The sequence below is a fragment of the Hemicordylus capensis genome, chromosome 3, assembly GCF_027244095.1.
Source record: "Hemicordylus capensis ecotype Gifberg chromosome 3, rHemCap1.1.pri, whole genome shotgun sequence".
Classification (NCBI taxonomy): Eukaryota; Metazoa; Chordata; class Lepidosauria; order Squamata; family Cordylidae; genus Hemicordylus; species Hemicordylus capensis.
In genome coordinates this window covers 259,399,383-259,424,011 of record NC_069659.1, presented here as the reverse complement: position 1 = coordinate 259,424,011, position 24,629 = coordinate 259,399,383, and the positions used below count along the sequence as shown (strand labels likewise).

At 41.4% G+C, this 24,629-nt stretch overlaps 2 protein-coding genes across 2 annotated transcripts in view; one reads left to right on the top strand and one right to left on the bottom strand.

Moving 5' to 3' along the window:
- FANK1 (fibronectin type III and ankyrin repeat domains 1) overlaps positions 1-13,190 on the top strand; it is a 101,635-nt gene extending 88,445 nt beyond the window's left edge. Inside the window, exon 12 of the mRNA XM_053312864.1 lies at positions 13,052-13,190. The gene's annotated coding sequence lies outside the window, so the exon portion shown is untranslated. The remainder of the gene's footprint in view (positions 1-13,051) is intronic.
- ADAM12 (ADAM metallopeptidase domain 12) overlaps positions 2,331-24,629 on the bottom strand; it is a 407,749-nt gene continuing 385,450 nt past the window's right edge. Inside the window, exons 18-23 of the mRNA XM_053312884.1 lie at positions 24,329-24,437; positions 17,332-17,467; positions 15,815-15,923; positions 15,021-15,203; positions 4,731-4,861; positions 2,331-2,762 (exon numbers count right to left, since the gene is read on the bottom strand). Coding sequence (XP_053168859.1) covers positions 2,702-2,762; positions 4,731-4,861; positions 15,021-15,203; positions 15,815-15,923; positions 17,332-17,467; positions 24,329-24,437 — 729 coding nt within the window. The 3' untranslated portion in view covers positions 2,331-2,701. The remainder of the gene's footprint in view (positions 2,763-4,730; positions 4,862-15,020; positions 15,204-15,814; positions 15,924-17,331; positions 17,468-24,328; positions 24,438-24,629) is intronic.

Here is a 24,629-nt window from a genome sequence, read left to right as displayed (position 1 = left end):
TGGTGATGTGAGCAAATACTCATAATAAGTGTAGCATGTGATCTAATGTACTATCATGGAAACTAATTACAGCAACACCCAAAAAATTAAGTTGAAAAGCCTGAATCTGAATTAAACAGAAATGATGTTTCATGCCTAAAAACAACAGAGGTTAAAGCAGCCTTGCACAACACACAGTATATTTTCATTAAGAAAATATGTAGAAATCTTCTACACTTTCTTGAAGTACAGGCTTTCAACTAATTTCAATCAGCCCTATTAAACCTATTAAGATTACAATACAATGAGACAAGATACACAGTTAAGGGCAGATATCAGAGCATTACAGGAAAGAAATGATTTGTGCCACTGTAATCTATTTAGAGGTTTGTTTACCTAAACCACAAAATCACTAGATGTTGAATCAGATGATTGATTCAGGAGAACAAATGCTAAGAGTTGAAATGAATCCTGCTATGAAATTGACTTTGGAATTGTCTGTGGTGGAAGGTCATATGTTAGAAAGTGAATATTCAGGATTAGGTTTTCCATCAAAATGAGAATTCTGATGTTGGGAGCAGTATTCAGTACATACCTAACTACCTGTAGCCATTGCTTAAAGTTTAGCCTAGCAAATTACTTAGGGATATGTGGTACAGCAAGGAATGGCTTGTATTAAATGTGGATCGGTTGCAGCTGTGGCAGTATAAGCAGGGGGCTTGCGCTACTGCAGTCACTGCCACACTCTACACACTTGAGGAAAGATTGGGCCTCCAGGCTCTGCCCTTGGCTAGCATTACCCTTGCTCAAAACCACAGCTGAGACTGACACAGGGTCAGTAATGATAGGCCCCAGACTCCTATACAGTGCTGCATCTAGGGCTGCAATCAGTTCCACCTCTTCCCCATCTCTAGAAATACAGGACAAGTGACCTGTAAGGTACCACTACACCATACCGAGGGGAGATCTTCCTGAGCTACTCTATACTCTTCAGTGAAGTGTGGCTGTCCACACACAGTCATCTGTTACAGTATCGTGTCAGCAGAGGAATTCCCGTATCCACTTCTAGACACCACTTTGCTAGTGCACAGGATGCAGGAATTTAGCATACCCACTTACAGTAAGCTATGAGAACAGTTTGGTTCTCCAGGATAAGCATATATGTTATAAGCAGAGTGATCCCAACTTTTGGTATCTTGGGTTTTTATGTAGAAACCATTACATACACACAGTATTTGGGTCAAAATCTAAGCGTAAAGAAACACAGATCCAGATGGTTTCTTGCATTGGATTCTCACACAAGTCCTCTTCAGAAACTGTACTGAATATGCATTTAGACGTCTGTACACATGTACAAGTTGTGTGAATGACTGTACTTATGGTCATTTTAAAAAGGGATCATGGGCACAGGTGCCCTGAAATGGAGAATACAGGTACAAAGTGTACTACTATATGAGCGTTGAACAGATCAGGTGAATAACCATACATATGTACAGATCTGTACATGCATACACAGTACACAGATTGTATGTACATTGAACATTATGTGTGAATAGGGCTGCAGTCAATGGCTGACATGATATGCAGCCTTCATGCTCCACCCTGGTGCTGCTGTGAAGTCCAAAGGCAGCATCAGGGATGCTCAGAAGAAGTGGCTAGGGGATGTTCATGAACCGGTTCAGCAATTCCTTCCTGGAGCACCAAACCAGTTTGATCAGCTGGCATTCTAACCAGTTTGAAGGGTGTGGGGGTTGCTTTAAGGGACAGGGAAGGTGCTGCCTACCTGTCAGCCCCCACACTACCACTTTCCCCCCACTGGCGCTCTCCAAAACAGCGGGCATGCTGGGTTGCAGCATTCCTGCTTGTGCCCCGATCAGCGTCACCACACTCATGGCCAAAGTGCACACACATGGCACGTACACTTCCCTGTCCCTTGAAACAACCCCCCTGCCCTCCCAGGAGTGCATGAACAGTTCATGCACATCCCTAGAAGTGGTTATGCTAGCAGTGCTTTTGCTATTTTTCCCATTGCAAGTGAATGGGGAAAACAATGGAGACACTGCTAGCATGGACCTCTCATTCTGACGCTGCCTTGGGATTCCACAGGAGCCCTGGGGTGGAGAATTGTGTCTGTCACTGTTTTCCTAAACTGGACATTAGTGGGCCACAGCACAGGCTTTTGTTTATTTCAGATTCCAGAAGTGTTAACCATAAAATCATATTTTCCCTTCAGATCCCACTATCCAATATAAATGACTAGCATTTGAAACTTTATCAGTTCCTTGATTTCAGCAAAGCTTATTTCAGTCCTAGGCAGCATGCTGTAAAGAATAAATCCAAATGAAAATATCTTTCAAGTGTGTATACTGAGAAATTTGTAATGAAGGATAGATCAAGACTGATTAAACATAAGGAAAATGACTCCTTTCCTAGGAAAACTCAGCTATGGCAAAACAATATCTACTACAGTGCTCTGCACTGTAATAAATATTCAATATAAATTAATAATTTACAAGTACCTGAGCAAGGACGCAGACCACCTTCATACAGCATAGCACCAAAGGCAGTAGCTCAGAGTTCTTAAAAATAATGGGGTTTTAACATTAAAAATTCTACTTATTGATATAAAAATATTGATCTCCAACTAGAGTTTAAAATAGTGCAAACTTCTGTCTTCACTTTTCAGGTTAAAAATGATGTTTCATGTTGTCGTTTCATGTTGTCATTTCATATAGGCAGCATTGCCAGATCTAGGCACTTGTAGTGGACGTTTAGGTGCAGGCCTGTATAAAAGAGGGTCAAGGAGAAGAAACATATTAACATATCAATTAGCAATATACTAATATACTTCTGTGCAGCAACAGAAATTACATTGATAACTTGCTGTTGGAAACGTATCTTCTCTGACAAACACAGCTCTGTTCACTCATGAACAATGGGTTTTACTGTCTCCTCTTTGCATTTACATTTGCACAGGACATTATATGTTGGACCTTGTTTTGTTTTGTTTCTATACCGCCCTTCCAAAAATGGTTTAGGGCAGTTTACACAGAGAAAAAATGGATCCTTGTCCCCAAAGGGCTCACAATATAAAAATAAACATAAGATAGACACCAGCAACAGTTACTGGAAGTACTGTGCTGGGGGTGGATAGGGCCAGTTACTCTCCCCCAGCTAAATAAAGAGAATCACCACATTAAAAGGTGCCTCTTTGCCAAGTTAGAAGTGGTATGATCTCTGTGTAACCAGTAAGTTCAAAGGACAGTTGGAAAGGGACACTGCTTCTTATGCTTTGAATCAGGATTTGGGATGGTTTACAGAATCAGAGTTGGAAGGGGGCCTTAAAAATTGGTCGTTTTAAAGATTGTGAGTCCTTTGGAGACAAGGAGCCATTTTATTTATTTATATCTATGTAAATCAAATCGAACTTTGGTTGAAAAGCAGTATATAAATGTTTGTTGTATTCATATTTGTAGTAGGCCATCTAATTGAACCACTATTTGATGCAGGAAATGCAAAACTAGAACATCCTCAAAAGATGGCTATCCAACCTCTACTTTAAGGCCTCCAGAAAGGGAGAGCCCACCATCCCCCTAGGCAATTGGTTCCATTGTTGAACAGCTCTTACCGTTCCACCTAATTTTCATCCAAAATCTACATTCCTGTAACTTAAACCCACTGGCTGACATACATTCCTGTAACTTAAACCCACTGGCATTATGTGCACCTTCTAATGTAACATCCTTGCAGTTGTGCAAGTGTACTGTTGTGCAAATGCAAGAAAAGCAGAGTTTTCTGATAGTACAGCCATTATTTCCAATGACCGTACTATCATGCAACTCTCCGCAATCTTTGCATGTGTGCACGCGTGCACTTGCACAACTGTGTGAACATTACTTTACAAGTGGTAGTCTGCACAAAACCAGCTGGACTGGTTCAGTTTGAGGCTGAACCGGCCTCAGACCGGACCGGGTCAGTTTGGTTTTGGCCCCTCAAAAAGCCCCTGGTTTGGTTTGGGGGGGGGGTGGTGGTTCGCGAAAATATATATTTAAAATTATTTTTGGTACTTACTCCCTCCAGGGGGGCTTCTCTGAGGTCGTGGTGTGTGTGTGTGTGTGTGTGCGTGTGTGTGTGTGCACGGATGTTCCCCCTCCCCCACCAGCCTGCCTTATGTACAAAAGCGCCTGGTTCAGATTATCTTTGGCCCTTTCTGGGCCTTGCCCCTGCCGTGGTGGCCATTTTTGAAGCTGCTGCACATGCACAATGGGCCCCTTTGTGGCCTGAGTCATGACAGGGAAATGTGCCGACATTTCCCTATAGAAAACTGCTCATGAAAACACATCCTTAGTTATACTAGTGAAATCATCATCATCATCATCATCATCATGGTCCACGACCAGCCCGCAATTACAATAATTATCACTTACAGGCAGTATAACCTAAACTTAAGGTACTCCAATACTAAATAATAATGAATAATACTAAATACTACTAGGACTACCAACCCACCACCACAATAACACCTATACCTTACAGAACATAAAGACTAACCATTTGTTTCCTAATATTATAAGCAGTAGCACAAAATTTAGCCACACAATAGTGGCTAGTGAAATCAATTTATGATTTCACCGAGTGAAATCAATTTATGAGAGAGAAATAAATCTACCTATTTTTAAGCCAGCTACAAGACACTCTGCAAGGTTTCAAAGAAGCATTTGCTGTTGGACTCAAACAATTTGAAAACCAACCTGACAGGAACCATTTGAGGCACAGCTGGAAGCCCAAATGTTGCTTTGGAGACATTGCTAAATTGAGCAGCTTTGTTCTTCTGAGGATCAGCTGGCAAAGGCTTTTGAGGAGGACTTGGCTTGCAGGATTCCTGTAATATGGCATACGATCATATAATTTTAATAATGGATTATAGCCATTCATTTTACAGTGTGTTGATTCAACATCAAGAACTGCAAGAACTGAGATAACAATTGTAAGACCCTTTAGACCAGGCATCCCCAAACTACAACTTCCAGCATACCCAGCTACAAACAATTGTGTCTAGGGATGCTGGGAGTTGTAGTTCAGCAACATCTGGAGGGCCGCAGTTTGGGGATGCCTGCTTTAGACAGTGAAAAGTATTATAAAAAGGTAATAATTTTAGGCCATTTTGTGACTTATACTGGATGAGCTTATGACACTTAGCTCCTCCAAAAGGTAAAGTTATATCTTTTGATCCAATATGAAGCATTTAATGCTTCAATCATATTTTCTTTCTCCCCCATATCCCTCAAAACACATTTTCAACTGAAACAAAAGTTCACATTCTCTGCCTCCCCCACTGGTTCTATTTGTGGTAAAGGGAAGTGCAAAATTAAAAGGCAGTATGGTGTTCCAAGAGGTCATTCCCTTAGGGGGTTATGAAGGATTTGACTAAACCCAACCAGGTGTCTTAATCCAAAATCATCCCTTTAAGCAAATCTCTACATTTAACTACACCAATTTGCTCTTTCAAAAAGGGAACACAACACGATCACTACTAAACATGCTGAGATCAAAGAAGAAGAAAAATTAAGCTCATTTTTGGGTTCACTTGAGATTCAGATTTTACAATTTTAACAATAGATCTCTCCTCCTCTCCTCTCACACACCCCTCTTTTCTTGCAAGCACCATGTAAAGATAATTGCCGGACAAGACAGACATAGCAAAAACCATTAGACATTTGATTTTGAGCTTCTCAGTGGAGCCAAATCTGTTGTATAACAGTAAAGGTGATCAAATAAATTCTGAGCTCTAATCAATTTTTACCATGACAAAATAGAAACAATACGCATTTTATCAACGGAGTTTTGCATGCAGCAAATAAAAATGTAAACAAAAACATTGATACTGCAAATATCAAAAGTCTTGCTTAGCAAATGGCGAAATTATCATCAGTTTAATGTAAGCACGCAGGCCCACATACTGTGCAGCAAGGTACTGATCCAATTAAGAGGTGTGCTCAATGCTTCCAATCCCCTCAACACCATGTCCCCACTGTTTGTGAAGATGGGGCTGTTCCGCGACTCCTATGGAGTGCATCATTGCAGTTGCACCACTACTCACATCATACCAATGGGAGTACATAACAAGTATGACGACACACTCATTAGTAGCCACTGAGCAGCCTGCCTTTGCAAACAGAATGGGTAGGGTGTAGAGTGGCTCGGAACCATACAGCACAGTATGGGAGCTGCTGACTGACAAAAAGAGCAGCATTCTGAGGATGCAGAAAGAGGCTTCCTGAACAGCAGAGTGCATGTACAAGGAAGGGGGGGGGGATTTTCCACTGATCTCCCCTGCATCCAGAAGTGTTCTTTGCCTTCCAGAAATATGTGAGAGTTGCACAGCCCTCAGAAGCATAATTCTGGAAGGTAACGAGCACCTGGAGGCAGGGGAGAGAAGATTAAATCATTCCCTCATCTCCCTGCCCAACGTGCCCCTAGCTGTGTTAAAGAAAGCCTCTGGCAATATTAAAAGCAGCCTGTTGCTGTGAGGACACAGCTCCTGGTGAGTCCTTGGCATGCTGCTCTGGATGTCAGTCATCAATGATAAAACTGACAATACCTAGATTTAAGAAGTGATCAACAAAAGCCCACTTCATACATTAAAAAGTATGGGGGTGCTATATTCAGATACAGCACCCCCAAGATCACACAATGAAGCCCACCTTTGAGCTGATGCACTCAGAATTCCCCCAGAGGGACAAGCACTCTGCTCATGATCAAATTCCTCCCACGATCGGAATGCTGGATGCTCCAGCATTCTTCCTCAAAAGGAAGAATCTGCTCACAAGTACAGTTTGTTGTAACCATGGACAGTGCCAGGGGCTGGGGCTTCTGAACATGTCAGTATGGGGTTGAGGATTCCAAGAGCACATTTCTGGGGACACTGTATGAAAGCAGAGCATCCCCAGTTTTCATAATGTCTGAAGCAGGCTAAAATCTCATGTGCTTTATGCCTATTCCATTCAGAATGGGTTAATTTTAAGTGAATAGTTACAGACAATCTGAAATGTCCAAGGTTGTCTGTAGCTGTATCCTCTAAGGAGGAAAGATTGGTCTTAAAATGCAGTAAAGGAGCTTGAATTCATTATATTTCATGGGGGGGGGCACTTCTACATCACTTCTTCAAACAGACAGTGAAAGCAAGACTGAAGCTGAAACACATGGAGAAGAAATATTACTGAAATATTATACTAGGTTATAAATTATGGTTCTCTGTTTTTTGTAGCTTCCAGCAGCAACAGATACTTTAAAAGAATCTTTCATTGTGTTTTGTTGTGAGGGGAATTGTGCTCAATTTTATTTTATTATTACATCATTGTAACTTGAGATTTTGCAGTTAGTACAGCTTTTCTGAAAATGAAAATGGCAAAAAGATAATCTGAAACTCCTTATTATTGAAACAGCAATTAGATTAAAATTACACTTCTAGCTCAAGAGAGATTTGGTTGTGGTAGCCTGCAGGCCTATGAAAAATGTGAATTGTGGCCTTCTGCAAGTACTTATGCATGACTATATCATTACTCACATAGTTTGGGCAGTTTATATAAGTAGGCAACATTTTTGTTTACTTGTGTCCAAAGGATTCAGGCCATACAGACAACTTTTTATCATTGGCTGTAATTTTCACTGAGCAAAGCAGTACATATAGCCAATTTCCAACCTTCACTCTCTTTGTGACACTCTTCAAAACCCAAGGTTCTGTCGCATATAATCTACCATGTGTCTCTATAGTCATGTCAAGGAACACAAGCCATGGTGGAGCTATGGAGATGGGCTGGCTCAATGGCCCCCACTGAATTCTATGGGACAAGCTTAACAGGATGCAATCTGGGAAACAGTGGGAAAGAGTTAAATTTGCTTCTTACTTCACACATTGGGATCACCTGACATACCTGGGGTTTAGTTGCCACCTGGATTGATTGATTGATTGATTAAGTGCCGTCAAATTGGTGTCAACTCTTAGCGACCACATACTGTAGATAGATTCTCTCCAGGATGATCTGTCTTCAACTAGGCCTTTAAGGTCTCTCAGTTGTGCATTCATTGCTGTTGTAATCGAGTCCATTCACCTTGCTGCTGTTTGTCCTCCTCTTTTCTTTTCTTCAACATTTCCCAGCATTATGGACTTCTCAAGCATAATGTGTCTGATGCATGATAATTTGAGCCTGGTCATTTGTGCCTTGAGTGAAAATTCTGGATTGATTTGTTCTATGATCCATTTGTTTGTTTTCCTGGCTGTCCATGGTATCCTCAAAAGTCTTCTTCAGCACCAAAGTTCAAAAGTGTCAATGCTTTTTCTATATTTCTTCTTCAAAGTCCAACTTTTGCATCCATAGCGTGTCACGGGAAAAACCATTGTCTGAACGATTCTAATCTTTGTAGGTATAGACATGTCACGGCATCTAAATATCTTTCCCAAGGCCTTCATTGCAACCCTACCAAGTATTAGTCTGCGGCGTATTTCTTTACTGCTGGATCCTTTACTGTTGATGGTTGATCCTAAAATGCAGAAGCTATCCACCACTTCAATGTCTTCATTATCAATTCTGAGTCTGGTTGCTGTACCCATTGTCATTAGTTTAGTCTTCTTTACATTTAGTTGGAGTCTAATTTTTTCACTGTGCTCCTTGACTTTCATTACTTGCAGATCATCTACATTCTCAGCTATCAGAGTGGTGTCATCAGCATAGTGCAGGTTATTGATGTTCCTCCAACTTTAAAACCATGCTCATCTTCTTCCAATCCAGCTTCTCTAAGAATATACATTGAATAAAGAGAGAGAAAGTATACAGCCTTGTCCTGCTCCTTTGCCGATCTGGAATGAGTCTGTTGCACCATGTTTTATCTGGACTGTAGTTTCCTGTCCTGTGTATAGGCTTCTCATGAGAACAATGAGATGTTCTGGGACACCCATTTTCCTAAGGATATTCCGCAACTTGACATGGTCGACACAATCGAAAGCTTTTCTGTAGTCAATAAAGCACATATTGCCTTTTGGGGGGATATTCTTTGGCTTTTTTTAGTTATTTGGTGTGCATCAGCTATTATATATCTTGTTCCCCGGCCTTTTCTGAAACCGGCTTGAACATCCGGCATTTCCTTTTCCACGTAGAGCTCTAATCTGCATTGAATGATGACTGATTCTTCTCTGTTGCCAGCCATATTTCTGTATCTATCCCATCAAATCCTGTAGCCTTCCAACTTTGTAATGACTGGAGTGCTGATCTAATGTCATCTTTCCGTACTAGAGGTTCTTGCAAGTAGGGAATATCTTCTAGAGTATCTTGCATGTTGACATCCCTGCTGTACAGATTTTCAGTATACTCCTTTGATCTCTGTTTGATTTTCTATGAATCAGTTACTATCTGTCCTTTGGCATCCCTTAGTATACCAATTCGAGGTTAGAACTTCCTTCTGAGTTCAGAGATCTTTTGGAAAACTTTCCTCGTTTTACTGAAAAAAGGCCACCTCAATACAGTCCCTGAATGCATGCCTTTACTTTTCTATTTAATTAATGGCTGTCAACATCATTATTTAGACAGGACCACTGGTGTATGGCACCAGGGCCATCAATTTCTATAAGTAAAATGCTATTCTTTGGGACAAATCTGTGGAGGCAATATTAGCATTATTAACAGGGATCCCATGCCCCTCCAAAGCCAGGGATAAAGAGGAAGGGCCATAGGTTTCAGACATTTTCCTCTTCAAAATGGAGAGCTGAGCTTGGAGAAAAGAAAAAGGAATGAAGCCAAGCATTGCTTCATTCTCTATCCCACATGCAGTTCCTTAATCACTCCTCAGAGGCTGGAAGCTGTGTTTGATTTGGAAAAATAAGAAACAGGGCTGTTTTGAGGAAATGACCTCAGTTACAGATGGAACAAAGAGGAAGGAGAATTAGGATTCTGGGAAAAGAGTGGACAACTCCATTCCTCTGTGCAATATTGAGTTTGGAATTCTGGAAGTGGTCTGATGTTGTTGGCACAGGGTATTGGATATAATCTGGATTGAAATAGGGAAGCCTATTTTGGTCCAGAATTACCCAATACCATCTGGGGATTTCCATAATTCCAAATGGTGGTGGGAGTCCAAATGCCCCTCCCCAACCAATTGTGGCTGGTGGGGAAAAAGTCATCTTCCGCCATCTACCTGCCTACATGCCTATGCATTTATTTCTTTAATTTTTTTTAGCTGGTGGTTTTACTTATAAACTAAAAAATAAAACAGTAGATTCTTGTATGTTACTTCCCTGAGATTTTCAGATGTTACATCAGTTCTCCTGAGATTCTTGGATGTTACATCATTTTTCTTCTGCAATTCTCTGTGAGTACAATTTCTGAGTTACTTAAAAAATTAATTTAAAAACAATTTATAATTGGATTCACTTGTAATTAAATACACAGAGTTCGGTCATTCTTACCTACTTGTCTGTCAACTTTCAGCGCTCTCTTTCTAGCCAGTCTTTTTGGTGACTTTTTAAAAAAAATTCCCCCATAGACTTCTATGGGGATTTTTGCAAGAAGAAAAAGAAAATCAGATTTGAAATCTGATACTGGAATTCTGAAGTGTCCAAAGGACCGAGAACTGATTTCTGTGGTTCCAGATTAGTTTCGGATCTGATCCATAATTTTCAGTTGTGCACAGTCTTAATGTTTATATCTCTAGAAGAGGCAGATCCCAGAGAAGGGTGGAGGGGGCAGAAGTAGATATAAGGTAGAGATAAGGATAGATGATGTGGGGCAAAATTTGGGGATAAGGGGAGGCCAAGGAATGAGAAGGAAGGGAAGAAACCAAGATCCTTTCACAGGTTGTGTGTGTATTACATTATATATGAAAGTCATTTCCCAGGGTTACATCATGCTTCAGCATGACCAAGAAAAATAACCCATGGCAGGGTTATGCAGCCTTACTAAACAACTCTTATTAAGATCTATGGGACATAGTAAATGTAGATCAGCTGGCAAAACCTGGTACCCCCCCCTCTGCTCCATCTCCACAGTCACTGCAGAAGACTTACCTCCACTTTACCCAGAGGTGCACCTAGGTAATTTTGGATCCTGGATCTAAAGGTCTTTGGAGCCCCCCCCCCAATGAAGCATCATCACGCTCTGCCAGGCAACCACACCACCTGGGACAGACTAAAGAGGATTTGGGGGCCCTCAGGGGCTGTAGAGGACCTGGACTTTGGCCGGCAGTTCAGGGGTAAGAGCGCCTCCCACTCTACCCCTTTCAGAACAAGTGAAGTACAGTGCCTGGGGACTAGGTGTGCTGGGAACAAAAAATGCTCTTACCTCTGAGATGCAAGGGCAGCTTCTTCTGAGAGGGACTCCATGGGATGTGTAACAGAATTATGTTTATGCAATCAGGTCAACATATAGAAAAAGACATGAAAATCGGTTCCAGCTCTTTGCTAATACACTGCCAGCATGGCCCTCAGAGCCACCAATGTGCATTATTGCTAAAGTTCTCTGTGCCAGCAAGGCCTGTTCTCTGACCCAGTTTCCCTAGGTAATGTAAAGTAGTTCTAGATGAGATGGATTTATTCCTTCAGCTTTAGATCAGTAACTTTGACTGTTTAAATGTGTCAGATTTTTACACGTAAGCAGAGAAAAAGGTTTTTTTTAAATAACACTAGCTCTTGTTACTTATATAAGCTCATGAAAAAGAATACACATACAATACTTAGAAATAGTCCTTGGATATCAGATTCCCATTGACGGCATGTAAAATTTTATGGACACAAAAGAAGCTTTACATATCAAGTTTCATATGCATTTTTTTTAAAAAGTGTCATTGCTGTATCTATATACCCTTTGGCAGTGAGTTCCACAGATGAGGTAAAACTATACACAACATCAGTTGCGTGAATTTTTTCTCTTATTTTTGCTTTTCTTTTAATCCCTAAGCAGTGATGGGAAGCAGCAAGCAGGACTGGGGGTTCACAAAGTAGAAGCAGGGACTTTACGTGCAGGCTATGTTTTCTTACCAAAATTGTCACCTTTGATCTGCTTTTTGCCTGGTAGGGGAAAAAATAGATGGGCCTGATTTAAAAGCCCCATGTGAAAAACTTCCTGGGAGTTTTTCACACAGGGCTTTTAAAGCCTTTTAGCTCACATCTCCTCTGAAATAGAGGGGGTGCATTCACATATCGAGCAGATTTACATCGAAGTCCCTGCAAGCTACCGGGGAGCACTTCACACACAATTTGGGTTTTTCGCTGCATGTTAGAGTGCAGCCTGATTTATATCCGGGGTAAAAAAAATTCCTCTTTTTGTGTCTTTTTGGGGACAACTTTGAGTTCTCAGTAAAACTTGCAGTAAAGCCTGCTGTGTGATGAACTCCCTGGTAGGGCCAGCAGCAACTTGGGAGGAAGCAGTTTTGATAAGAAAAAAAGGCTTATAGCGAAAGAGATGTACCACCCACCCCCACTCCCTATGCACACACTTCCATCACTGAATAAGTGCTGTTTCCTGCAACTGCTTTGGAGTGAGAAAAGAAATCCCACAAAACATTCAAACAACTGAGCACCAAGTATAGTATGATTCTTCATTTACTGCAGAGCCAGCACTGGGGTTGGTCAAGTCAGGCCCTGGCTGAGTTAGTATCACAGGTTGGCCCATGGCCATATCAGGATGCTGGGAAGAGGCAGTGCCACCCAGGAGCGTAACTATAATAGGGCAAAGGGAGATAGTTGTCTGGCGGCCCACTTCCTTGGGGGGGGGGGCAGAGGCAAGTCACATGACTGACTCCTCCAGCCGTTTACCCATCCAGGCTTCCTTCAGTTGTATTCATCCTCCAAAATTGGTGTGAGTGTTAAGACCTGGAGCTACCAGAACAGCAGATCTTTCTCTAGTACCATTAAATGACTTGCATCGTCCACAATTTACAAAACCTTTAAAAAAATAATTTAAGATGATGTGATATATATATGCTTTTTGTTACCACTATTCAGCCTCATTTAATGGGTCCACTCCAACCTTGCTATGCCCCTGGTGCCACCATGAATCTATCACAGGGTTTTCTTTCCATTAAGGGACTTCCTCCCAGAGTTCCCTGCAATAATGAAGTCCTGTTCTCCTCCCTTGGCAAATGGAGGAGGGATTGCAGCAATCTTCTCTGGATTTTGAGGGTGAGAAGCATGAAGAGCTGCTCCCATTACTCCACATCCTATCACCCTCCATTCAACAAGAAGAAGGTAGGTGGGAGGGAGGGAGCAGACTCATTGCTGCCACCAGTGCCATCACCACTGCCTACTACCACTGCATTCTCACCTTTCCCCATCCTGCTAAGCTTGGGCAGGGAGCAAAAGCATCAGAGGAAGATGTGGGAAGGGCTCAAAAGTATCAGAGGTGAAGTGAGTGGGGCGGAGCACATGGAGGAGAACAGGGTGGGGTGGAACATCATAGGAGCCCCATTGCAGGGCTTTTCCCCAGAGTTCTCAGCAATCTACTGACACCCCTGATTTACTGGATATCAGTACCAACTAGCCAAGCACAGTGATTTAACTTGCCTGGTTAGAACCGTATGTTTTCTTTAAACATTTAACTGCAATATGATATAATCCCTGAACATTGAGAAACAATGAAATAAAACTTGGTGCACAAATTCAGAACTTAGTTTTTTAAATTTCAAGTTCAAAAATTGTGCCAGTCCACCTGTTCTAAGTGGATGTGGGGAGATATACAGAAGATAGGATTGCAATCAGTCACAAAACTATTCAAATTGCAGGAAAATACTCCTCCTCGGTACTGTTTTCCCCAGGAGAGAAGCTGTCACTGGTGTCTGTAACTGCCTCCCTCTTGGAGAAAATGCAGATTTGAGGGAGGGAATTTTTGTCAGGACTATGATATAGGCAAGGTTAATTTCCCGCTCCTCACATCACAGTCCCAATCCAGATCAGGCAATACACTCACAAAGAAAGGAAGAGCTAAGGAGGAAAGCTAAGAACCAGAAAACTGGGAAGAAATCTCAGAAGGCAGTAAGTCCAGAGCACAAACTATTGAAGGGCAGGTAGAACAGAAAGGGAGTTGAGGAAACAAAAGCTAGTAAGAAAATGGGCTATGGAAAAAGTAGGATTCAAGGACAAGAATCTTTCTTTCTATTTTAAACAGGAAAATTAGTGGGAGGAGAAATAACAGTGCTGCCAGCCAGAGGAGCTGGTCAAGTGCCAATGTCCATGTTTCAAAAATGAATGTGGTACAATTGCCCTGGTGCTGCGAGTCAAGGATTGCAAAACTGAATGTTTCTCAACTAAAATCATACTTCTTGTATGTAGAAAACATGGCATTAGGTAGCATAGTTCCCTGACATGTTATTTTTCTGAAAGCATAGAGGAGCAAGCATGAATTGTTTCCTTTGCTAAGCAGGGTCCACCTTGGTATGCATTTGAATGAGAGGTTACATGTGAACACTGTAAAATGTTCCCCTTATGGGATGGGGCCCATAATGTTCCCCTTATGGGATGGGGCCACTCTGGGAAGAGCACCTGTATGCTTGCATGCAGAAGGTTCCAAGTTCCCTCCCTAGCATCTCCAAGATAGGGCTGAGAGAGACTCTTGCCTGCAAGCTTGGAGAAGCCGCTGCCAGTCTGTGTAGACAATACTGAGCTAGACGGACCAATGGTCAGTAGAAGACAGCTTCCTAGGTTCCTATGTTCCTTGATGGAAAGGTTAGAGGGATATGAAAAGATGACATGTACTAGCAATCACACAGTGAGATGCCACAAATAATGACAATGGCATTGCAGATATGGAGTGTTGATGTTTAGAATGGGAGCATGAGTCATAGCTGGTCTTCCTTTTCACTGTTTTATCAGTATAAAATTAAACAACAGATAAATGCTCAAGGAAAGATGAAGGTGGAGGAAGGATAAACACACCTGATTCTGTCAGATGATGCGAATGATCTATTCATGTTATATTTGAAAAACTAGCAATCCCATTCTGTTATGGGCATATACTGTAGCATGTGCAGGTACAATGGAGTTAAAAAGTAACACTTACTTTGTCACGTTTGGGGGCAGGGTTAGTTGGCAGCAACTTTGTGGGGCAAGATTGTTGCCTGGGAAGCTCACAAAGGAGTGGCAACGGACGTTCTGGTAAGCTTGACTGTGGCATATCCTGTGTCTTCATAGGGTTACTAATATCAGCTGCTTGATATCGGAGCAATCTTTGTGGATCATTTCTCTGCAGACCCATAAAACAACACTATTACAAGTCAACAGCAGGTTCAATACATTGGACATGATCCAACTAAAGTTAAGAAATTTCAGGTTCCCTTGATTTCAGTGTGAAAGAGCTAAGCACATGATTAACTGTCCCACTGAAATCAGTTGGGTCTAAACTACTTAAACTGGATTGTGTCCATAATTTCTTCTCAGACATATCTTGTAACTAATGGATGTAAACATTCTTGCTTTCAAGGTTGTTTTTGAGCTGGCTCTTTCTTCCTTTTTAATTTGTCCACTTTACCTTTGCTGAAGCCAAAGAACAACCAATTAACAGCTTCCAGAAGCTTACTCAAATACTAATCCTTGGATGCTTGGAAAGCATTGCTCTTGTCTGAGACGGCTGGCTTCAATCCAGAGACCAAATGCATTTCTTTCTTTCACCATTTGAAGTCTCCATCTGTCTAGAACTTGGAAGCCAAAGTGCATTTTTGGGCCTAGGTTGTTTTGCTTCTGTTTTACTCATTAGTAGCAATGCTCTATAATTTCACTATATTACCTCATATTAAAAACATGGGAGGAAATATAGATTGGATTTGATCAATGGTACTTTATTGTGTAAGTACCCACCTTATATATGTTTAAATTTTGTGGTTTTTTGACTAGATTTTTACTGAGGGACGTGGTACGAACATGAATGGGCTCAAATGAACTTGAAGACCTTGCTGGGCTCACAGACCTGCAAGACAAGTATACACATTAAAGGTAGCCATTGTCTTTAAAATGCCAGAGCAGAGTTATACTTCAACATACTCGCTTATCTTTACTTTCTTCAGTCAACACTGAAAGTAAAACCCATCCAACATACTTGCAAGGATAAAAATAAATATTGATTCTTTTTTGTTTAGAGTTACTATTCTGTTAAATTAGCTCTTGCAATCTGTAGAAATGCCACTTTACAACACTCAAGAGACTCTTCAAATGAAGCTGGTGTTTAAGCAGTAATGACCTCAGCTATGGATATTGTGATTCATTCAGTGGACTAGAGATAAAAGGCTACCCAATATTCTGCACTTCAAGCAGGCCCAAATGAAAGCAAACTTTTCATTATTTTTTAATTGCTTACCAGCAGAGCATCCTAAAATGTGGCAGTTACATATTTTCTCAGGACAACATCATGTTCTACGTACCTCATGGTCTGTGATGCTCTGGCAATAGCCCCCACCTGTTATATGGGTGGTTCAGGTAGCACCACAGTCTGAATTCTCCATTTTTCTGGAGACTAGTTGTACATTAAAGCCATACTGAACATCCATCTGAGCAGTGTTATGACAAGCCATTCCTCTTCTGACAATGCAGGCTCAACTTCTTGGAGGAGGACCCTTTCGAGCATTATCTTTGTTGTATTCAGGCTGCTGTAGCATAGGCTTAGCTTCTGCAGTACTCTGTCAGAAGCTCAAAGCCATGTGGGACAAGCCCACTCTGTGGATATTCCCTATACCATTGTCACTTCTCCCAGAAACTGAGGTAACACTGGATCCTTCTATGTGATTTGGGGCTCCTGACACTACCCCAGGAGCATAGGAAGAAGCAAGAATGCAGGGCTTCCATTGGTAAAGTGAGAGAGTCAGAAGATAGCAAAACTCAAGAGTTTGAAGCTGTCAGACCTGTCCCTCATGAGCTCAAAAGAGCCTGGAGGAGATAGAGCCAATGTAAGGCTTTCTGGTCCATTAATATTTCAGGCCTCAGTTTGAAGGAAAACACAATGGTAACAGTTCTGCTGTGTAACTCAGGGTTATCCAAGCCTTGACTGACTAGTTTCTCACTGAATCAGCTGAATACCTGCTAGTAACTTTTCCTGATGTTTCTGTTTTTGTTCTGGAGACTACAATGGTGATGATGGCTCTCATTTTGTCCTCTAATCTACACAGTATCTGTTGGCTGTGTAGGTTCAGATTTACTCACCTTTAATAACTGATTACACAGAAACATTTATATTTAATGAATAATATTTTTTAAAAGAAAAAAAATGCACATCAATGATTATGCTCGTCCTTAAGAATATTAGACTCAAATAGGAAGTGGTTTTGTTTGGTTTCTATCAGTGTTTAATTTAAAAAGAGGGCAATTAAGAAAATGGATCATACCTTAGTTTTTCTATTGTAGTTTTCTTATTTTTAAAGAACAGTCTAATTAAGATCTTCCTTTTGACGTACATAAGTAGTCCAGCAACTATAAGGCACAGGGTAGTTATAAGTAGCCCTATTGTTAAACTTCTGTTATCTGAAAAAAGAAACCAAAACCCACAAATCTTAGCAATAGACCTGATTCAATTAAAAGTATTTGAAGCATGTGTAGCTGCACCCACAACATGTGATAAAAGCAAGTGTTAGGACTCGGAGGGTGTTGAGATATCCATGGAAGACATCCTGATCAGCATGGTCTTGGCACATCTTCCTCCTAAATACTTGGGCAGGGATAGCATCGTCTGAACCAGTCCTATGACACGGTGGTATCAGGTGTAAGAACCATGCCAAAACTGCTATCGCTACCTGAATTCTTGCCTTTGATAATGGATTGGCTCTTCCCACATGATCCATAGCGGCCCATACAGATGAAGTGGGAGGGCAGTAAATGAATTTAGTTCAGACAGGTGAGGCTCATTCCTACTCCCCCTTGCCATGCTCTGGCTGCCTTGTTTGGCTTCACCTCTTTGCTGTTATGTTGCAGAACTGGGACAATGAGCAGCTTGCACACCTGGGGTTAACTTGGCTGTTGGGGAGGTGAGGCAAAACCAGGCAGCTGGTATGGGGAGAGGTGAGTGGGAATGAGCCTCCACTGTGGCTTGTTTACCACCACACACACCCCGCCCCCACATACAGTCCACTATTGCAATGATTCCGCTTCTCCCATCTGGCTTTTGAATACCTATGTTATTGGAGTGGAACTGGATTCAGCCAAGAAGAAATGGCAGCTACATTGCTCCGTAGCAACCACTGGCCCTCATTTCAGCCATCCTGATACGTTCAGTGCCTACCTTTGATCCTCCTTTCAGCATGTACATATATAAATATTTAACAGGAGGAGACAGAGATTGAAGAAATGAGTGCCAACAGCACACAGATAGCACTTAACCTGAGAACAAAGCTGAAGAACAAATATCTCTCCAATGTAAAAGCTAAATCTATTGAATGGAGCTCAAAATAAACAGAAATAACATTCACATAATAACTCTGCTATTGTTTTTTGAGGCTTTGGCTTGAAAGAGATGTTGCAAATGTGTGGAGCACATGCCTATTCATCTTGTTAGGCAAATCCTTGAACAGTTTGATGTGCAACTGCAATCCCGTGTATCATAATCAAACCACGCTATTAAGGGTTCATGTTTAAATCGAAGTGTGGCAGAGCAATTAACTCCTCTACAAATTTGTATCATGGTTTACAATGGCATAGCCTTGTTATTGCAAACAGATAGCTAAAAGTATCATGATATGTTAATTTGACATGCCATTCTTTTAAAAAGAAACAAACCACAAAACGAAGGCAGGCACTTCTGTCTTTTACAGATTACATAAATTCAGTTTCTCTTCTCAAGCTACTACAGATAGATTTTGGTACATTATGTTTTCATGAGATAAAGATGTTAACCAGCCCTAAATGCATTTACTTAGAAATAAGGGTTGCTTCATGCATGCATGTACATTAACAACAAATGCAATAAGAGCAAAAGTAGAAAAATCAACAACAAACAGCAAGTGCCACCTTTGTAAAGAAGCCGATGAAACAGTGGACCACCTAATCAGCTGTTGTAAAAAGATCAAACAGACTGACTACAAACAAAGGCTTGACAAGATAGGCAGGGATGATACACTGGAGCATCTGCAAAAAATACAAGCTACCTGTAGCCAAAAATTGGTGGGACCATACAAATGAAAAAGTGGTAGAAAATGAAGATGCAAAAATATTATGGGACTTCAAACTACAAACAGACAAACTTCTGCCACACAATACACCAGATATAACTGTAGTCGAGAAGAAAGAAAAACAAGTTAAAATAATCAACATAGCAATGCCAAAAAGAAATAGAAAAAAATTACAAAATACAAAAATCTACAAATTGAAATTGAAAGGCTGTGGCAGAAGAAGACCAAAATAATCCCAGTAGTAATTGGCGCCCTAGGTGCAATTCCAAAACAACTTGAAGAGCACCTCAACACCATAGGAGCCACAGAAATCACCATCAGCCAATTACAAAAAGCAACTTTACTGGGAACAGCCTATATTTTGTGATGATATCAATAATAATAACAACAATATTGATAACAACATTCAGCCATCCCAGGTCTTTGGGAAGGACTCGATAAAACAAACCAATCAATAACACCTGTCTGACTGTGTAAACAAGAAATAATAAATATTTTTATACCACTTTTCAACAAAAAAGTGGTTTACATAGCAAAAACATCACTTGCTTTCTCTGTACTTAGTACACCTGATGGCTGGCAGCTGAATGTATGAATTGACTCCAATTCTATTACGTCTGAGATATGAAAGTTTTGTCTGTGGTGGGTCCATTGACAAATGCAGGCCACCAAATGATATCACAGTAATCAAATTGGCAAAGAGGCACCTTTTAATGTGGTGATTCTCATTATTTAGCAGGGGTAGAGTAACTGGCCGTGTCCACCCCCAGCACAGTACCTCCAGTGACTGCTGCTGGTGTCTATCTTATGTTTCTTTTTAGATTGTGAGCCCTTTGGGGACAGGGATCCTTCTTATTTATTTATTATTTTTCTGTGTAAACCTCCCTGAGCCATTTTTGGAAGGGCGGTATAGAAATCGAATAAACAAACAAACAAACAAACAAACTACACATCTGAACTAGGCCTGTTCCACTGATTTCATGTTCCAAGTCTGTATCCCTATGATCAAAGATGCCTAGTATAATTTTATTTATTAATTTATTTATTTTTATGCCATTCTTCATCCTAAGACCTCAGGGTGGTTAACAGCAGGATAAAAACAATAATTAAATTTCAATAAAATAACCTGAAAATGACACACAGCTACATTCTACAAAAGAGGGCAAGGAGGCAGTCATTGGCCAAAACGGGCAGTCTTCCATTGCCTCCTAACGGTTGGGAGAGAGGGAGCTATATGGATCTCAACTGCAAGTGAATTCCACAGCCTGGGGGCAATCACCAAGAAGGCCCTGTCCTGCATAACCGACAAAGAAGTCTCAGCACATGTTAGCACGCAGAGCAGAGCCCTCCCATCCTACCTAATCACATGGGTAGATTCAGCTGGGAGCAGATGGTCTCTACAGTACCTGTGGCACATGCTGTTTAGGGCATTAAAGGTAATAATCAGCACCTTGAATTGTATCTGGGAACAGACTGGCAGCCAGTGTAGTGCCTGCAAGATCAGTGTAATATGTGCACAGCGTGCAGTCCTAGAAATCAATCTGGCAGCTGCATTCTGCACTCTCTGTAGTTTCCGAAGACTTTTCAAGGACAGCCCCATGTAAAGTGCATTGCAATAATCCAAATGCAGCATGACTAAGGCATGGGTGACAGAGGCAGATCAGCCTTCGCGAGGAATTTGGATTCATCTAGTGTACTACTAAATTTTTAAAATGACACATATTTTTCACAATACATTTTAGAGGTGTGCTTGTAAAATATTTTACTTGTGCATAATGTAGTGAATGGATGGATGCACAGGGTAAACATGTGTTTTCAAATATGTATCTCATACAGATAGAACTGCAGGAAATTGGGATTGGCTGAGGCCCCGCTGACAAGTGTACTTTGGCAACAAAGATGGGTTTGCCAGCACACAGCATCTGAAGCAGCTCTAAAGAGAACTTGGACGCCTGACATGCTTCAGCACTAGTTGGGTGACAGTAAAGGCATATTTACAGGCTCTAGATCTGATTATATATTTCTCTGTCCTATAGCTAAGGGCAGATTCTCAAATTATTTTTCAGGGTGTCAAAGGTTATGCACAGTAGGCATGTTCCATTCAAAGTTATGCATTTTAAGTTTCATTTATGCAATGGGAGAATTAAGGGCCATTATGTGGGAAAGGTTACCATGTCACAGAAAAAAGCCTTTCCTATTTTAGTGTTTTTGAAATCTCCATGGGGCTTTACAAGCACAGTCCTTTATCAAACCAAGCTTGATTGCAGTGTTCTTCATTGCAAGAGCCAGGAGCCAGTGATGACTCTCACTGAACCAGGGGTGTAACTATAATAGGGCAAGGGGAGACAGTTGTCTGGGGGCCCACTGCCTTGGGGGGCCCCCAGAGGCAAGTCACATGACTGACTCCCCCAGCTGTGCACACACCCAGGCTTCCTTCAGTTGTATTCAGCCTCTGAAATTGATGTGGGTGTTAAGTCCTGGAGCTACCAGAACAGCATGTCTTTCTCTAGTGCCATTAAATGACTTACATAGTCCACAATTTACAAAACCCCTTAAAAAATAATTTAGGATGAGCTTCAGTGGGGGGGGGCATTTTAAAATCTTGTCTCTGGGCCCACTCCAACCTTGCTACACCCCTGCACTGAACCTATGTCAACTTCCTGTCTAATTGTTTATTAGACCCATGCAAAGCTTCGGCTGAAGCGGAATAGTCTACCCAGACCCCCGGCACTGTGCAGAAGTGACCATTCCCACTGCACAGTACTGTCCAGCACTGGTGGGGCTTTCTTAAGAGGGATGGAGCCCTTTCAAGGCCCGGCACTAACTTGGATGGCAAACACAGAGCACTGGGAAGCACAGTCCTTTCTAGCACTTTTACCATAGTGCTTTATTGGGAAAGAACTGGAAAGGTCTACAGTTCCCATGCTCCAAGCATGCCTTACAGGATGGTGCTGCTGGGATTCAAGAGGGCTCCACTTCTCTTGAAGGCTCCACCCCCCCACCCACGCCAGCACGGGGAAAAGCAAAGCACTGCACAGAGACAAATGGCTATTACACTGAAGGTTATTTGCCAAAGCAGCCCCTGCTTGAAAAAAATGGTGAAGAGCACTGCTTTAATGTGAGATTGGCCCTAAAATAGCCAGTAGGACTGATTTGGAATAAGTAAATTTAGTACTGTCACTTAAATTTACTCATTCAGTTCTGGGACATTATTTTTTGCTATTATAGCAGAGATTTGTGTCTGAATAAGGTCTTTCTTTTTTACAGTCCCCTTTTAGTCAGCTATATCTTGCTGTGAAATTGTAATGCCACTGTATTGTTATGGAAATTATGATGATGCCACAAACTCAGCATTACAATTCATTACAGCAACTAGTATGCAATAAATGCAGTCTAATTTCCTTTTGAATAACACTATTCATACAAAAAGTGATATCATTTTCAAACCAAATGCTAGGTGTTCATGCAAATGTAGGCCCGATTCCACCCTCACATCAGTTAAATACAGGAGCACAGCCACAGAAGTTATTGGTTTTTCAGTGCATGGAATAAAGTTATAAGGGAAAAATAAAACCCTATGCCATTGCAGGTACAGATGAGCCAGCTCTAAGAGCAGCAGAGAGAACAAAGGTGAAGGAAGTTTTTAGAGGAAAATCCAATCCAATGCAATGTAATGAAATAATAAAGTTGTTCTCATGACCTGTGAGCAGGGCGGAGAGGCCACGGAAGGGAAGGCAGGATCAGTCCTACCTCCCTCTCCCCAGATGATATTTGTTCTTCTGTGGGACACACAGATTGCGCGTCCACATGAGCCGCACTGCTCCCGGCAGCACGGTATTCTCGAGGCTGGGGAAACACAGCCCAAACTCCAGATATCACTCAGTGCACTGTGTAAGGAGTACATTGCATTGGGGGGATTTCCCCACAAGCCGGGCACTGTAGGCACCCGGCTCTGTGTCTGTTCAGGCTGCCTGCATCTTACACACAACCGAGAACTCAGGTAGAAGAGCATGCTTGTGCCATTCTAGCTGGGGAAATGCCTGGATAAAAAACCCAGGCTACCCGGTGGGGCAGCCTGCACAAGCCCAGGTAGGGTTGCTTGTGTGAACAGTCTTAATATGTACTAGGATTTGCCCAGAGTTTATAATTATAAAGTTCAAGAGAACTGAAGGCTGACGATCCTAAAAAGAACATTCCTGTATTGATCCAGTGCAGATGTATTCTAGAAGTGATAGATTGAGATCTATGGGTATGGGGGGGATGACTGTCAGGTAACTTAGGGTTGCATCTCATAATATAGATGTGTGAAGGTTGCTTGAAATCCCCTCTGCATGTAAGGGTTGCTCTAGGTACTGAGGCATAATATGAGAAATGGCTCTCTTCAGGGATCAGCCAATATATCAAGGCAGTTTCAATTGGTCTCCATGTATCAGACATTTTACAACAGGGTTGCTCTGTAAAATTCTATAAAGGGGCTGTTTTATAATTCATGAAAGACAAAGGTGTTCTGACTGGCAGCAATTAAAACACCAATCTTCCAGGATAATGTCTTGGAGCAGCTGCAAAAAACACTGCTTTCCATTAGGTTAAACAATTAGCATGGTGAATAATTTATTTCATCACTGATGTGAAATACATGGTTTCCCATTCATACAAAAACCACAGCTGCCACTATAATAGGCCAGTTCAGATGCTACGTGGAGCCAGGATTAAATCCAGTATTTGTACAACAGGATTTGTATGCAAGATTGCATGCAAGCCTTGGAAGAACTCTACTTCCAGTTCTGGTTAAGAACAAGCTAGGATTGCTCATTATCACTGACTCAAGCAATTCTGGCTTATTCTAACCAGAGTTCCAAAACAAACCAGGATCTTCACTTGCAATGCAATCCAAGTAAAGATGGGTAGGGAAGGGGAAAATGTCTAGCAGGCAACATCAAAATATGAAGAAGGTGGTATTTCAGGAGAGGCTTTGTGGGAGAATAAAGAACCTGTGGTCGTTTCATTTTCTGTCACAGAAGGGAGGGAAAGTGTGAAGTGTTGTCAGCCTTCGGCAATTTTGCACCTGAAGTTCTGCACCCCTTTACTCTTGACAAGAACTAATTTTTAATGGCACTTAGAAATGGACACTGAACACATGAACATTTGATCCCTGACACCCAAAGCAAACCTCATCATTTAATCTCTGCTTCAAAGCAAAGCTAGTCAGCCATTTACTCACCAGACTGTCTCACAGGCCCACTGTCAACACTGCCTCCAAATCCTGCCTTGTCACAAAATGGAGGGGCCCAGTGGGCCTCACAGTGGCAATTTTTTTTATTGTTGCAGACCTTAAAAATAAACATACAAATATAGGTGCATATGAACACAGACAATAGCTAATGAACATGATACTGATTCACTGTCAGTCAATTTTACTGAAACTAAAATAACTGAATGGGCAATTTTTATTTTATGTATTTGTTTTCAGCATTTATACCATGTGTCCTAGTAAAAAACAAACAAACAAACAAACAAACACC